The following is a 17,248-nucleotide window of genomic DNA, read 5'->3' as shown; positions in this document are numbered from 1 at the left end:
CCCTGGATGATGATCTCCTTAATGTTCTCTATGTTCTTTTGCTCAAATGCCAGCCTCGGACTCTGCTCGGAAAAGCACCAGCTCAGGAACAAACATCGGCCCACTTGATCAGCCGTTGCTGTGTACAAAGCTTCCTTGGGTGATCTCAATGTACTCTTGTCAAAGCTTATCTGCTGGTTCTCCTCGATGATCTTTTTACACAACTCAGCAACTACTCCACTCTACAACGTCCTTGCGCGCGCGCTTTTATAGCGCCTCCGGCGATCAAGCCACCGGCCTTCAGGACACGCCCATCGGTGTGCTCACGCGACCCTCTGGCTCCGCCCTTGATGACGACGGGCGGGCACGCCTTTCTTCCCCAACCCGAGCACATGTTCAATGGTGGTTTTGGAGGGGATGTAATTTGCAATCGAGGCTTGGCAATGATGAAAGGGGATCTACTCTTATTTAATGCAGTGCAATGGAGTGTCATCTTAATGGAAGACAAGGCCTTACCCTAATACACATAATAAGATATAACTATCAACCAGGGGGAAATCTATGATTGGCTGACGTGTATGCTTCATGGAATTAACTACGGGAACGCCCTTTGACCTTTATACAACACTGGAGGCAGGAGGGTCCAGACTAAAGCAATAATTCACACAATTGACGATACAATACAACACAATAAAAAAACACAATCCTCAAATCCGCAACAATATGAAGATAAAACCAACCATATGTAGATAAAACCAACCACATGTAGATAAAACCAACCACATGTAGATAAAACCAACCATATGTAGATAAAACCAAACATATGTAGATAAAACCAACCACATGTAGATAAAACCAACCACATGTAGATAAAACCAACCATATGTAGCGTGACGAGCACTATGCCAATCTCCTGTGGACGCAAGTCCAACCAAAAAAGCATCACCTCCGATCCGGATGGCTTCACCCCGACCACTCTTGTCAAAAGGTATAACTTACACGGTAAAAACCACATAATCCATGACGAACCAAAAGCCCGTGCCCTCTATGCACAGTGCAGCTGTGCTCGCCAATCTGAAATACCATTGCATTTTACATCTCGATTTTTACAAATGGCATTCTTCTTCCTCATTGGTATGCAGCACAAGGCTGCACGGTAGCATCATTGGCTGCGGGTATGGCGGTGCTGCTCCTGCAGTGCCCCATGTAGGTTAGAACAGTAATTTGGAATTTGTTCAGGGTGACGGTGATAACTCGCCCACTCTTCACGAAGGTCACCATGGATTCTTTAATGTCCACCAGCGAATGCCGGCAGATGGGACGCCCATTTAACGTTCATCCGAGGGACAGCACATGCAATGACGAATCACCCTGCCTGTGGAACACCAGGATTATACAGACTTGGCATTTAATATGGAATATATTTTTTTTCTTGACTTGGGTTTACTTTCTGAACTCGGTATATCAATCTGGTGAGTTTCTTTTATGCTTCGGTGATTTCTTTGTTAAAAGGACCATGTCACTGATTGTTTGTCTCAGCAAGAAGTCAATAACAGGATTATATCACAGGTGGCGTGACAAAATGTACGGACAGGTACATTTGACGATTGGCTTCACAATCGGGTATATAAGGGTTGTTGCATTCTGTATTAGTGGAAAACAACTGCTGCACATCTACAAAAGTTGTTGCCGCTTGCCCTGGAGGTGGTCCGTCAACTCGACAATGCTGTTTGTCATTTAGTGGTGGCTTTACGAAATTCCGGCATGAAACAGCGTGCTATTGCTCAGCAGTATGGCATCACTCAAGGTCAGGTGTCAAAGATCCTGAAACGAAATGCTCAGAGGGGTGTCCCTACTCCAATACCGAGGTCAGGACGTCCCCGCAGAACCACAAGGAGGGATGATCGCCAGCTGCACCGGTTAGTCCGCAATGGCCGTACCAAGTCAGCTAATCGGCTTAGGGCTGAGTGGCAGCAACTGACAAATGTGCCTGTATCCAAAAGGCTAGTCAACCAACGACTGGTTCAAGCAGGCTATCGTGCCAGGCGTCCCCTGAGAAAGCCATGTCTGACCAGACAACACCGCCAGCACCGATTGCAGTGGGCCAGAGTGCACCGTTAATGGCAGCCAGGACACTGGAATCAAGTGATCTTCAGTGACAAGTCTCGATTTCTGGTCTATCGTCAATATGGCCGCGTCTGAGTGTGCAGACAAGTGCATGAAGCCTACAACGAAGATTGTATAGTGCCAAGAGTCCAGGCTGGAGGTGGTGGGGTGACCGTTTGGGCTGCTTTTCATGCAGGGGGCAAAACTGACCTGGTTGTTCTGAATGGAAACCTGAACCAGTTCAAGCACAGGGCCATTCTGGAAGAAACATTGCTTCCATTTGTTCGTGCAGCCTTTCGAGGAATCTTTGTCTTCCAAGATGACAATGCACGGACTCATCATGCTCGCATGATCCAACACTTTCTTGCTGACCATGGTGTAGAGCATATGGAGTGGCCTGCCATGTCCCCGGATATGAATCCGATAGAGAACTTGTGGGCAGAATTAACGCGTCAAATCGACAACTTGGACCAGCAGCCTGCCTCTGTGCGTGAATTGCAGCAGGCTATTGACACTGCATGGCAAGCGATTCCTGTCCAAACCTTGGCAAATCTCGTGAACAGAATGCCTCGTCGTGTACGTGCTCTCCTGAATGCTCGTGGGGGTTACACGAAGTACTAAACTGTAATTTTACTGTCCGTAATCCCAGTCGTAATTTAACTTTTGTTTTTGTTTAAAAAAATTTTTGGCTAATGTGCAAAATAAAGAGATACTTCTGGAAAACGCACAGAGGTTTAACACAGTACTGTCCGTGAATTGAGTTCGATATCAGTTTACATCACTTTCAAGGATCAATTTATTTGCTTCGAAATGTCAAATGTGGTTTTTGTTTCTTTTAAAGGTCACATTAACAAAATCTAGAATAATTTCAACATAATTCCTATGAACTTTTGGTTCGAAGTCATCTTGAAAAGTAAGTTCACCCCCACAAAATAAATATTCCATATTAAATGCCAAGTCTGTAGTTTAAAGTTGGGTCGGGATTGCGTGGGGAAACGGTCCCAAAAAACCCTGTTTTTAAAAGATTTTTAGTGCTTTCTTTCAAGAAAGTTGTGTCTTACCAAGAACACTTATATTAGTATTTGCAGCATTTTTTTCTTTAAACTGTTTCTCGACTCTTGGAGAATATCTCACAAGTCGACATCACAATGTACAAATCATTACTTGGATCTGCACGTATCACATCTGGGAGACGATGAAAAGTTAGAAGGTGCAAAGGCCGTTAAGGCACGGAGTTGGTGACATGTGATGGAATGATTTACAAGTCGTAGAGTCCCATCAAGAGAGATAAAGTGGTGTTACCAAGTGCAGATTTTGTGACGAGCTCCATTTTTCGACTTCAGCCAGCGTTGCGAGGAAGGCCGTCAGAATGAGAATTGCATTTATCAAATTTACCAGAACTAGCAATGACGAGCATGAAAAGATCATACAACATGTCAGGTGTCAATGAGCTCCTTGCATTGTGGGTATTGTGTGAATGCAAGGTGGTTAAGCCAAAGTCAACTCAAATCAACCAAATATGACAGGTGCATAAAGAGCTCTTTCATACAGGTGCAAGGCTTACATGGTGTTCGGAAAGGTTGCCGTCATCTTCTAACACCTGGAAGAGTTGTCCTCCTGCATACTCCGTAACAACCACCACCTATGAAGTGGAGAACAAACGGGCCAAATGAGATGGGTGAACTGAAGAAGCAACCACTTGGAACACCTCAAGTCGTATATTTCATCCTTTGCCTCACTTTATATACAATCTCTCTAAAGACCCTTCCATCCACCCACATTCTTCCCATTGCACAATTATAATCATTTGGCTACATTACTTTACTTTGTAGTTCTTCCACATTACGACCCCAGCCTCACAATCCCCAATTTGCTCCCCAAAAACTGCGGCTACAAATCGATAAATTTAAAAAAGTTCAAAAGAAAAATCCTGATCTTTCGGGAGTTTTGGGGGCAAACTATATGTATATTATATATATATATATATATATATAATATACATACAATATTCCCACGCCTCCTCCATATATATATATATATATATATATATATATATATATTACTATAATTCACCAAATGTCCGTCCGTTCGTCTGTCTGTCTGTCTGTCTGTCTGTCTGTCCATTCGAAAGTACCGCTTTACACAAAAAAGGTGCAACTACAGATCCCAGCAACTACAGACCAATCAGCCTTCTCCCAATTATCAGCAAAGTCATGGAATCCATCATTGCTTCAGATATGAAATCTTTCCTCTTCTCCAATGGCTTGATCTCTGATCATCAATTTGGTTTCAGACCAGGTCACTCTACTCTGGACATGCTGCTTCTGCTTTCTCAACAATGGATGGAGGTCCTCAATGCCAAACAGGAAATTAGAGCTGTCTCCCTTGATATATCACGTGCCTTCGATACGGTCTGGCACCCCGCTCTGCTCACCAAACTCTCCTCCTATGGTATCCATGGAAATCTCCACGAATGGCTTGCGGACTTCCTCTCTAGTCGTAGTCAACGTGTGGCCCTGAATGGGTTTCTCTCATCTCCTCTTCCTGTTCAGGCTGGAGTTCCCCAAGGTAGTGTTCTGGGCCCTGTGCTTTTTCTGGTCTCCATCAATGATCTGTCTGACTCTCTTGAAAATCCTCTCTATCTCTTTGCTGATGACTCTACTCTCTGTCGCTCCATTCCTCTTCCCTCAGATCGGCAGTCTGCAGCCTCCTTACTCTCTGCAGACCTGGACAAAATCACAGACTGGGCAAACAAGTGGAACATGTCTTTCAATCCTGACAAATCTCACACTCTTACGATGTCTCTCGAAAAGACCGACTGGACAACCCTCCCATCTACTTTCTGAATAATCCTCTCCAAGAAGTTCTGTCACTCAAGCTTTTGGGTCTCACTATCTGCCATGATCTTTCCTGGGAAAACCACATTTCAAATCTGGCCTCCAAAGCCAGTCGCCGACTGGGCATCCTCTGTCGTGTGAAGTCCTTCCTTGGCACACCTGAGTTCCTCACCACATACAAGGCTTTCATCCGCAGCTCAATGGAATACTGCTCTCCCCTCTGGGCTGGTGCTCCTGCCTCACACAGTGCTCGGTTTAACGCTGTTGAAACCAAAGCTTTCAGAATCGTTGGAATCTCCTGCAATGAAGCTAACTCTGAGGGCCTTTCACTTACTCACCGCAGGCAGGTTGGTGGTCTTTTTGTCTTCTACCGACTCCTCTCCGGCCTTGCCCCCCCCCCCCCCCAGCTCTCTCTGGGCTCTGTCCCCCAAATTTTCCTACAGGTCGCACAACATCTCCCAGCAACCCTCTTATGGTTAAACTGCCAAAATCAAGACTCTCTGCTCACCTTCACTCCTTCATTCCTCTTTTCTCCCACCTCTGGAACAAACTCCCTCACTCTCTTCAATCCCACTCTTCCCTCCAGGTCTTTTAAACAGCTGTTCACCACCATCTCTTATCTTCCCACATCCAAAACCTTGATCTTTTCTACCCCCGATAATTTCACCCCAGATCCACTTTTTTGAAATACCAACTTCTTTCCTGGAAGTCCTTGCAGTGTCCTTGTGTTTTATACTTCTCCCCCCCCCCCCCCCCCTTCCCACGCCTCCTCCACCCAAGCCCTCTCCCTCCCACACATCTCCCGATGTCCCTGCTCTCAAATGTTGTATTTGTGTGCTTCCCCTTCTCTCCCCATCTTGTCTACCGCTCCCCTTATTATATACTTTGTGTGTCTGCTTGATTTGTTTTGTGTGATAAATGTTAGGTCTTTCACGAGCCTCGATCCTGTATACAAAAAAAACACAAAAAAAAAACAAACAAAAAAAAACGGCTGAACCGATCGCAACGATATTTTGGGTGGGTAATCCTCGGACCCCCCGAAGTAAAATAGGCTATATTGTTTTTCCAATTTTTCCAAGATTTCAAATTTTCCAGTTTTTCCAAACATGATGGAATAATATTTACCGATATGAACAGTGATGTGGCTTTTGTTGAAATTCTACGTACCAGGAAAGAGTAGATCGACTCCTGACGAACTCTTCCTATATAAACGTGCGGCTCCGAAGTAACACGGCAGCGTGTGCAAAGCGACTGAGAAACAGGTGTAGCGGCCGCTTCCGTGTTACAGATTCGGCGCGCACTCTTCACACATAAACGTGCGACTGAGAAAGGCGTGTAGCAGCCGCTTCCGTTTTGCAGAATTCAATCTTTTTCATAATGGGCGCCATGTACTGTTTAGATTTTGATGATTTGCATGAAATATGATTCAACGGATGTTTATATGAATCGTTTAAAATAAAAAAACCCTTCAATTTCTGATATTTTGCCTTTTCATTTGGGCCTCCCAATTGAAGCCCCACCCATAGGGCCGTTGCTCGTATTACAAATGTAAAATTTAAAGAACTTTAGACAGCCCCCATTTCCTACCCTTCTCCAAATTTTGCTTCCTTTCCCTCCCCTAGCTTTTCACTTCATTTAATATCCTTTCTGTACAACCCTTACCAACTCCCCCTAATCCAACCTAAGCCCCCCCTTCCCCACCTCTTTCCTTCCTCTTCTGAATACGAGCTCCTCCTGCAATGTTTACATCATACTGAGATAACCTCCTATTACTTACCTCCTTCTCTGTCTCAAAGCTGCGCAAAAACGTGATGATGTTGGGATGCTTCAGAGCGTGCATTATTTCAATCTCATGGCGTAGGTTTGTCAACTCCTTCTTCGAGCGGCCCACTTTGGCAATAAACTTCAAAGCAACTATCTGGAAAGCACAGGTTTTGTACAGCAGTGTTTCTCTGCGGCTTCACCTTCAGTGGCAGGAATTTATGTCACAATGGTTGTGCAACAATATACTGTGATACCAGCCAGCAGTGCCTGTTTACAAAGAAATCACTGGGGTCTGCTGCTGCAATTACAGACATGGTTCTCAGTAAAGTGTGTGAACAGCTGTGAGTTGCTCTGATATTCTTCCCATGGCACATTAAAGCAAATGACATCAAGGGTGGATAGCAAACACATCATGACAAACAATTACCATCCAGGCAACTATCTGCGACGCCTCTTCGAGGTGGTTGTGCCCCCCCAACGCAAGTCGGGGCCAAATCTTCCCCATTCTTCCCTGCTGCCCGGACTTGCCAGGGCAGCTTGGTCACAGTTAGAGTGCTGATTGCAAGTCGGGGCCAAATCTTCCCCATTCTCTCTGCTGCCCAGATTTGTCAGGGCAGAGCGGTCATGGTCAGAGTGCTGATCGGTCCCCATGGACCGGCCCTTTCAATATTATCTCTGTTTCCTTCCTTTCTTTGAAGCTGAAGGGAAAGGTGTATGCTGCATGTGTGAGATGTATTATGATTTATGGGAGTGAGACATGGGTAATGAACGTAGAGCAGCAACGAAGGCTGGAAAGGGTGGAAATGCGAATGGTTCGGTGGATGTGTGGAGTATCGTTGAGAGAGAGGAAGACAAATTATGAATTGCGAAAGATGATGGGAATAGAGCCTGTGATTGATGCTGTGAAGAGGAACAGGTTGAGTTGGTTTGGTCATGTGTTGAGGAAGGATGAAAGTGACTGGTTGAGAAGAGTGATGGAAATGAATGTAGAAGGAATTAGAGGACGAGGAAGACCGAGAAAGACTTGGCTGAAGATGGTGGAAGAAGAAATGCGGGCAAGGGGGTTAACAAAGAGAGATGCAGAAAATAGGGCAAGATGGAGAAGATTGTCATGGGGACCGCAAGGCTAACCCCCGCTCTGGCGGGGAAAATGGCCTTAAAATGCATGTTGTTGTTGTTGTTGTCAATGGTGAAAAATTACTTTAAAAATTCTCTGATCTGGATCCGGATTCGAATCTTCACCACAATTGAATCAATTCCTCATTGTCACACCCACACTCTTCAAAATTTCGTCATCAATCACTTTAAAAAGAAACAACTATCAACCACAAATGCGGATCTGGATCTTCACCAAAATCGAATCATTTCATCCTGGTCACATACCCAACCTCTAGACCAAATTTCGTCCAAATCCATCCACAACGTTTTGTGATATCCTGTTCACAAACAGACAGACAGACAGACAAACAGATACACAGGGATGAAGACAAACTCCATCCACCTTCGGTGGCGGAGGTAATGACTGACAATGTTTATTTGACCATTTGCTACCCGCATCCTGTATTCAGAATACCCCCTCCACCCATTCCCTACCCCATCCATACGGAAGGTGTAGAAGGACCCAATGCTTCCCCTTCTTTAAGAAGCAGTGTTCTTAAAGTATTCTCATTATTTCACCTTTGGATTGTGCACACCGGTATTATAACTTACCTGATCAGTATACCTCTTTCTTCCCTTGTACACCTGTCCGAAGGATCCCTCACCGATCATTTCGAGCAGGTGATACTCTTCCATGTTTGTATGTTGATCAGACACGACCTATAAAAAAAAAAACAATATTTCATTCCTAAGAATGGATGATAGCAATGTATGTGGGCAAGCTGGGATGTGGGCGCCGTTCCAGAGATCCAATTGATATTCTGGAAAGAATGATGTGCTGTGGGCACGATGGTCCAAAATCACAAACATTAGCAAACCGATTTCGCACTCGTAATTGTGGCCATTGCTTTACTCCACACGAGTCCAAAAGATATGCAAGTTATCACCGGCATCCTGAACAAATTACTGCATCCCAAACAAGCAGGAAATGGAATGTATTTTCTAAAAGGGTTGTTTGCAAATTTGGAGGAATAAAATGGGTAAGAATCACACAATAAAATACACAATTTGGTGTCTGTCTGTCTGTCTGTCTGTCTGTGTATCTTTGACCATGACACATTCAGTCGTTACTTATCCAATCTCAAACAAACTTGACAGCAGGACTAAGGGTCACACGATGAAGGTTGCAGCGCATTCATTTGCCCCCCCCCCCCCCACCCCCTCTCTAAGGGGGTTTTCCATTTTGGGTGAAATCTGTGTTGAGGTGTATATCCGTGTTAAGATAGCTAATTGTGGCATTTTTCCAAAGTGGCTTCTAATACTAAAAGCAATAACACCAATGCTAATAGCATCTTACTAGAATTCACCAAATGTCCGTCTGTCTGTCTGTCCGTCCGTCCGTCCGTCCATCCGTCCGTTCCCAGGTACTGCACAAACGGCTGCACCAATCGCAACGAAATTTTGGGTGGGTAATCCTGGGACCCCTGGAGTAAAATAGGCTACCGGTATGTTGTTTTTCCAATTTCAGCTTTGGTCTCCAGCATTTTCAGCTTTTGTCTCCAGCATTTTCAGCTTTGGTCTCCAGCATTTTCAGCTTTTGTCTCCAGCATTTTCAGCTTTGGTCTCCAGCATTTTCAGCTTTTGTCTCCAGCATTTTCAGCTTTGGTCTCCAGCATTTTCAGCTTTTGTCTCCAGCATTTTCAGCTTTGGTCTCCAGCATTTTCAGCTTTGGTCTCCAGCATTTTCAGCTTTGGTCTCCAGCATTTTCGGCTTTGGTCTCCAGCATTTTCGGCTTTGGTCTCCAGCATTTTCAGCTTTGGTCTCCAGCATTTTCAGCTTTGGTCTCCAGCATTTTCAGCTTTGGTCTCCAGCATTTTCAGCTTTGGTCTCCAGCATTTTCAGCTTTGGTCTCCAGCATTTTCAGCTTTGGTCTCCAGCATTTTCAGCTTTGGTCTCCAGCATTTTCAGCTTTGGTCTCCAGAATTTGCAGCTTTGGTCTCCAGAATTTGCAGCTTTGGTCTCCAGAATTTGCAGCTTTGGTCTCCAGAATTTGCAGCTTTGGTCTCCAGCATTTTCAGCTTTGGTCTCCAGCATTTTCAGCTTTGGTCTCCAGCATTTTCAGCTTTGGTCTCCAGCATTTTCAGCTTTGGTCTCCAGCATTTTCAGCTTTTGTCTCCAGCATTTTCAGCTTTGGTCTCCAGCATTTTCAGCTTTTGTCTCCAGCATTTTCAGCTTTGGTCTCCAGCATTTTCAGCTTTGGTCTCCAGCATTTTCAGCTTTGGTCTCCAGCATTTTCAGCTTTTGTCTCCAGCATTTTCAGCTTTGGTCTCCAGCATTTTCAGCTTTTGTCTCCAGCATTTTCAGCTTTGGTCTCCAGCATTTTCAGCTTTGGTCTCCAGCATTTTCAGCTTTGGTCTCCAGCATTTTCAGCTTTGGTCTCCAGCATTTTCAGCTTTGGTCTCCAGCATTTTCAGCTTTGGTCTCCAGCATTTTCAGCTTTGGTCTCCAGCATTTTCAGCTTTGGTCTCCAGCATTTTCAGCTTTGGTCTCCAGCATTTTCAGCTTTGGTCTCCAGCATTTTCAGCTTTGGTCTCCAGCATTTTCAGCTTTGGTCTCCAGCATTTTCAGCTTTGGTCTCCAGCATTTTCAGCTTTGGTCTCCAGCATTTTCAGCTTTGGTCTCCAGAATTTGCAGCTTTGGTCTCCAGCATTTTCAGCGTTGGTCTCCAGCATTTTCAGCGTTGGTCTCCAGCATTTTCAGCTTTGGTCTCCAGCATTTTCAGCTTTGGTCTCCAGCATTTTCAGCTTTGGTCTCCAGCATTTTCAGCTTTGGTCTCCAGCATTTTCAGCTTTGGTCTCCAGCATTTTCAGCTTTGGTCTCCAGCATTTTCAGCTTTGGTCTCCAGCATTTTCAGCTTTTGTCTCCAGCATTTTCAGCTTTTGTCTCCAGCATTTTCAGCTTTTGTCTCCAGCATTTTCAGCTTTGGTCTCCAGCATTTTCAGCTTTGGTCTCCAGCATTTTCAGCTTTGGTCTCCAGCATTTTCAGCTTTGGTCTCCAGCATTTTCAGCTTTGGTCTCCAGCATTTTCAGCTTTGGTCTCCAGCATTTTCAGCTTTGGTCTCCAGCATTTTCAGCTTTGGTCTCCAGCATTTTCAGCTTTGGTCTCCAGCATTTTCAGCTTTGGTCTCCAGCATTTTCAGCTTTGGTCTCCAGCATTTTCAGCTTTGGTCTCCAGCATTTTCAGCTTTGGTCTCCAGCATTTTCAGCTTTGGTCTCCAGCATTTTCAGCTTTTGTCTCCAGCATTTTCAGCTTTGGTCTCCAGCATTTTCAGCTTTTGTCTCCAGCATTTTCAGCTTTTGTCTCCAGCATTTTCAGCTTTTGTCTCCAGCATTTTCAGCTTTTGTCTCCAGCATTTTCAGCTTTGGTCTCCAGCATTTTCAGCTTTGGTCTCCAGCATTTTCAGCTTTGGTCTCCAGCATTTTCAGCTTTGGTCTCCAGCATTTTCAGCTTTGGTCTCCAGCATTTTCAGCTTTGGTCTCCAGCATTTTCAGCTTTGGTCTCCAGCATTTTCAGCTTTGGTCTCCAGCATTTTCAGCTTTTGTCTCCAGCATTTTCAGCTTTGGTCTCCAGCATTTTCAGCTTTTGTCTCCAGCATTTTCAGCTTTTGTCTCCAGCATTTTCAGCTTTGGTCTCCAGCATTTTCAGCTTTTGTCTCAGGCATTTTCAGCTTTGGTCTCCAGCATTTTCAGCTTTTGTCTCCAGCATTTTCAGCTTTGGTCTCCAGCATTTTCAGCTTTGGTCTCCAGCATTTTCAGCTTTGGTCTCCAGCATTTTCAGCTTTGGTCTCCAGCATTTTCAGCTTTGGTCTCCAGCATTTTCAGCTTTGGTCTCCAGCATTTTCAGCTTTGGTCTCCAGCATTTTCAGCTTTGGTCTCCAGCATTTTCAGCTTTGGTCTCCAGCATTTTCAGCTTTGGTCTCCAGCATTTTCAGCTTTGGTCTCCAGCATTTTCAGCTTTGGTCTCCAGCATTTTCAGCTTTTGTCTCCAGCATTTTCAGCTTTGGTCTCCAGCATTTTCAGCTTTTGTCTCCAGCATTTTCAGCTTTTGTCTCCAGCATTTTCAGCTTTTGTCTCCAGCATTTTCAGCTTTTGTCTCCAGCATTTTCAGCTTTGGTCTCCAGCATTTTCAGCTTTGGTCTCCAGCATTTTCAGCTTTGGTCTCCAGCATTTTCAGCTTTGGTCTCCAGCATTTTCAGCTTTGGTCTCCAGCATTTTCAGCTTTGGTCTCCAGCATTTTCAGCTTTGGTCTCCAGCATTTTCAGCTTTGGTCTCCAGCATTTTCAGCTTTTGTCTCCAGCATTTTCAGCTTTGGTCTCCAGCATTTTCAGCTTTTGTCTCCAGCATTTTCAGCTTTGGTCTCCAGCATTTTCAGCTTTTGTCTCCAGCATTTTCAGCTTTGGTCTCCAGCATTTTCAGCTTTTGTCTCAGGCATTTTCAGCTTTGGTCTCCAGCATTTTCAGCTTTTGTCTCCAGCATTTTCAGCTTTGGTCTCCAGCATTTTCAGCTTTGGTCTCCAGCATTTTCAGCTTTGGTCTCCAGCATTTTCAGCTTTGGTCTCCAGCATTTTCAGCTTTGGTCTCCAGCATTTTCAGCTTTGGTCTCCAGCATTTTCAGCTTTGGTCTCCAGCATTTTCAGCTTTGGTCTCCAGCATTTTCAGCTTTGGTCTCCAGCATTTTCAGCTTTGGTCTCCAGCATTTTCAGCTTTGGTCTCCAGCATTTTCAGCTTTTGTCTCCAGCATTTTCAGCTTTGGTCTCCAGCATTTTCAGCTTTTGTCTCCAGCATTTTCAGCTTTTGTCTCCAGCATTTTCAGCTTTTGTCTCCAGCATTTTCAGCTTTTGTCTCCAGCATTTTCAGCTTTTGTCTCCAGCATTTTCAGCTTTGGTCTCCAGCATTTTCAGCTTTGGTCTCCAGCATTTTCAGCTTTGGTCTCCAGCATTTTCAGCTTTGGTCTCCAGCATTTTCAGCTTTGGTCTCCAGCATTTTCAGCTTTGGTCTCCAGCATTTTCAGCTTTTGTCTCCAGCATTTTCAGCTTTGGTCTCCAGCATTTTCAGCTTTTGTCTCCAGCATTTTCAGCTTTGGTCTCCAGCATTTTCAGCTTTTGTCTCCAGCATTTTCAGCTTTGGTCTCCAGCATTTTCAGCTTTTGTCTCAGGCATTTTCAGCTTTGGTCTCCAGCATTTTCAGCTTTTGTCTCCAGCATTTTCAGCTTTGGTCTCCAGCATTTTCAGCTTTGGTCTCCAGCATTTTCAGCTTTGGTCTCCAGCATTTTCAGCTTTGGTCTCCAGCATTTTCAGCTTTGGTCTCCAGCATTTTCAGCTTTGGTCTCCAGCATTTTCAGCTTTGGTCTCCAGCATTTTCAGCTTTGGTCTCCAGCATTTTCAGCTTTGGTCTCCAGCATTTTCAGCTTTGGTCTCCAGCATTTTCAGCTTTGGTCTCCAGAATTTGCAGCTTTGGTCTCCAGCATTTTCAGCTTTGGTCTCCAGCATTTTCAGCTTTGGTCTCCAGCATTTTCAGCTTTGGTCTCCAGCATTTTCAGCTTTGGTCTCCAGCATTTTCAGCTTTTGTCTCCAGCATTTTCAGCTTTGGTCTCCAGCATTTTCAGCTTTGGTCTCCAGCATTTTCAGCTTTGGTCTCCAGCATTTTCAGCTTTGGTCTCCAGCATTTTCAGCTTTGGTCTCCAGCATTTTCAGCTTTGGTCTCCAGCATTTTCAGCTTTTGTCTCCAGCATTTTCAGCTTTGGTCTCCAGCATTTTCAGCTTTGGTCTCCAGCATTTTCAGCTTTGGTCTCCAGCATTTTCAGCTTTGGTCTCCAGCATTTTCAGCTTTGGTCTCCAGCATTTTCAGCTTTTGTCTCCAGCATTTTCAGCTTTGGTCTCCAGCATTTTCAGCTTTTGTCTCCAGCATTTTCAGCTTTGGTCTCCAGCATTTTCAGCTTTTGTCTCCAGCATTTTCAGCTTTGGTCTCCAGCATTTTCAGCTTTTGTCTCAGGCATTTTCAGCTTTGGTCTCCAGCATTTTCAGCTTTTGTCTCCAGCATTTTCAGCTTTGGTCTCCAGCATTTTCAGCTTTGGTCTCCAGCATTTTCAGCTTTGGTCTCCAGCATTTTCAGCTTTGGTCTCCAGCATTTTCAGCTTTGGTCTCCAGCATTTTCAGCTTTGGTCTCCAGCATTTTCAGCTTTGGTCTCCAGCATTTTCAGCTTTGGTCTCCAGCATTTTCAGCTTTGGTCTCCAGCATTTTCAGCTTTGGTCTCCAGCATTTTCAGCTTTGGTCTCCAGAATTTGCAGCTTTGGTCTCCAGCATTTTCAGCTTTGGTCTCCAGCATTTTCAGCTTTGGTCTCCAGCATTTTCAGCTTTGGTCTCCAGCATTTTCAGCTTTGGTCTCCAGCATTTTCAGCTTTGGTCTCCAGCATTTTCAGCTTTTGTCTCCAGCATTTTCAGCTTTGGTCTCCAGCATTTTCAGCTTTGGTCTCCAGCATTTTCAGCTTTGGTCTCCAGCATTTTCAGCTTTGGTCTCCAGCATTTTCAGCTTTGGTCTCCAGCATTTTCAGCTTTGGTCTCCAGCATTTTCAGCTTTGGTCTCCAGCATTTTCAGCTTTTGTCTCCAGCATTTTCAGCTTTGGTCTCCAGCATTTTCAGCTTTGGTCTCCAGCATTTTCAGCTTTTGTCTCCAGCATTTTCAGCTTTTGTCTCCAGCATTTTCAGCTTTTGTCTCCAGCATTTTCAGCTTTGGTCTCCAGCATTTTCAGCTTTGGTCTCCAGCATTTTCAGCTTTGGTCTCCAGCATTTTCAGCTTTTGTCTCCAGCATTTTCAGCTTTTGTCTCCAGCATTTTCAGCTTTGGTCTCCAGCATTTTCAGCTTTGGTCTCCCGCCTAACGTTAGCTTCCCAAACCTCTGGATACGTTTCGTTTTCTTTCGACCTTACTGGTTGTGACGTGAAACGCAATCGCTGGATAACTCATGACACCCAGGAACATACCGTGCTTGCCGACTCCGTTCACATCACTTCGGGGTACACTTGCCATTTTACCTCTGGGTACACGAGACATTTTACCTCTGGGTACACTTGACATTTTACCTCTGGCTACATTTGACATTTTACCTCTGGGTACGCTTGACATTTTACCTCTGGGTACACTTGACATTTTACCTCTGGGTACACTTGACAATTTACCTCTGGCTACATTTGACATTTTATCTCTGGGTACATTTGACGTTTTACCTCTGGGTACACTTGCCATTTTACCTCTGGGTACGCTTGACATTTTACCTCTGGGTACGCTTGACATTTTATCTCTGGGTACGCTTGACATTTTACCTCTGGGTACGCTTGACATTTTACCTCTGGGTACACTTGACATTTTACCTCTGGGTACACTTGACATTTTACCTCTGGGTACACTTGACATTTTACCTCTGGGTACGCTTGACATTTTATCTCTGGGTACACTTGACATTTTACCTCTGGGTACGCTTGACATTTTACCTCTGGGTACACTTGACATTTTACCTCTGGGTATGCTTGACATTTTATCTCTGGGTACGCTTGACATTTTACCTGTGGGTACGCTTGACATTTTATCTCTGGGTACGCTTGACATTTTACCTGTGGGTACGCTTGACATTTTAGCTCTGGGTACACTTGACATTTTACCTCTGGGTATGCTTGACATTTTATCTCTGGGTACGCTTGCCATTTTACCTCTGGGTACACTTGACCTTTTACCTCTGGGTACGCTTGACATTTTAGCTCTGGGCACACTGGACATTTTACCTCTGGGTATGCTTGACATTTTACCTGTGGGTACACTTGACATTTTACCTCTGGGTACACTTGACATTTTACCTCTGGGTACACTTGACCTTTTACTCTGGGTACGCTTGACATTTTACCTGTGGGTACAATTGACATTTTACCTCTGGGTACACTTGACATTTTACCTCTGGGTACACTAGACATTTTACCTCTGGGTACACTTGACCTTTTACTCTGGGTACACTGACACTATATCGTAAGCATTATTCATATTCACGAAACGCCTCCACATTACCTCAGCGTAATTCAAACCGTGAACACAGCGAATATTGGAGTCCATTGATCGTGTTCAAGGGATGACACTATATCGTAAACCTTATTCATATCATATTCATCATAACAGAGCAAACGGATATGGTTATGTCGTTATGTAATGTATGTTGGTTTATATGCGACGAAAACGTCTTCTTCTTCTTCAAATAAAAATAACACCCTCTTAATTAACCCTATTAATTACGTTTAGACTCCTGAGACCCCTGAAGACCCAAAATACCCTTAGAGACCCTGAAAACCCTGAAGACCGAAAACACCCCAAAGACCCAAAATACTCTTGAAGGCCCAGACTCTCAAAAAGATCCTCAAAACCCAAATGGCCCCGAAGACCTAAAATACTCAAAAGACCCTGAAGACCCAAAACACCCTGAGGATCCAAAACACCCTGAAGACCCAAAACACCCTGAAGACTACAAAGACCCTTAAAGACCCTGAAGACCAAAAATACCCTGAAGACCCCAAAGACCCCAAATACCCTTGAAGGCCCTGAGGCTCAAAAATACCCTGAAGACCCTGAAGACTCAAAAGACCCAGATGAACCAAAAGACCCTTAAGACACAAAATCCCCTGAAGACACCGAAGACCCAAAGACCCCGAAGACCCAAAACACCCTGAAGACCCAAAAAACCCTGAAGACCCCAAAGACCCTGAAAGACCCTTTAGACCCAAAATACCCTTAAATACCCCGAAGAACCAAAATACCCCAAAGACTCTTAAAGACCCAGAGGAAACAAAAGACTCTTAAGACACAAAAGACCCTGAAGACCCAAAACAGCCCAAAGACCCAAAACACCCTGAAGACCCAAAAAACCCTGAAGACCCAAAAAACCCTGAAGTCCCCAAAGACCCTGAAAGACCCTTTAGACCCAAAACACCCTTAAATACCCCGAAGAACCAAAATACCCCCAAAATACCCTTAAAGGCCCAGATGATCCAAAAGACTCTGAAGACCCAAATGGCCCTGAAGACACCGAAATTGTCAAAGATGCCTATCCCTCTGAAACGATGTTTGGTGAGGCGCGCGGAGCATGCCGAGTCACACTAGTAATATCAACGTTATTATAAAACAATATTTATATCAAGAAAAGCATCCCCCCTCCCCAATGGGTTTTTCCTCCTTGTACAAACGCCATGTTAACGTGAATAAATAGCTTGTCATGGTGTTTTCGTGGGGCATCCCTAACAGTGGAAAAGAAACGTTATAAACCACAAACATGTATGATTACCTTTTTATACAGTCGCTGCTGCTGTTTATGACTACACTGAAAGGGAGGAAACCCGACGTTCTTGAAGCCCAAGCCTAGATCGACTGTAA

The 17,248-nt window shown here is 44.6% G+C and overlaps 1 protein-coding gene across 1 annotated transcript in view; it reads right to left on the bottom strand.

The window, feature by feature from the left end:
* The window catches only part of STK36 (serine/threonine kinase 36), a 128,642-nt gene that overhangs the window by 103,785 nt on the left and 7,609 nt on the right, over positions 1–17,248 (bottom strand). The window contains exons 2-4 of the mRNA XM_078768054.1: positions 8,397–8,504; positions 6,700–6,840; positions 3,650–3,727 (exon numbers count right to left, since the gene is read on the bottom strand). Of these exons, the coding sequence (XP_078624180.1) occupies positions 3,650–3,727; positions 6,700–6,840; positions 8,397–8,480 (303 nt within the window). The 5' untranslated portion in view covers positions 8,481–8,504. The remainder of the gene's footprint in view (positions 1–3,649; positions 3,728–6,699; positions 6,841–8,396; positions 8,505–17,248) is intronic.

Source organism: Myxine glutinosa, chromosome 14 (assembly GCF_964187855.1).
Source record: "Myxine glutinosa chromosome 14, kmMyxGlut1.1, whole genome shotgun sequence".
In the NCBI taxonomy this organism is placed as follows: domain Eukaryota; kingdom Metazoa; phylum Chordata; class Myxini; order Myxiniformes; family Myxinidae; genus Myxine; species Myxine glutinosa.
The sequence above is the reverse complement of the archived record's forward strand: the minus strand, read 5'-3'. Positions and strand labels throughout refer to the sequence as shown.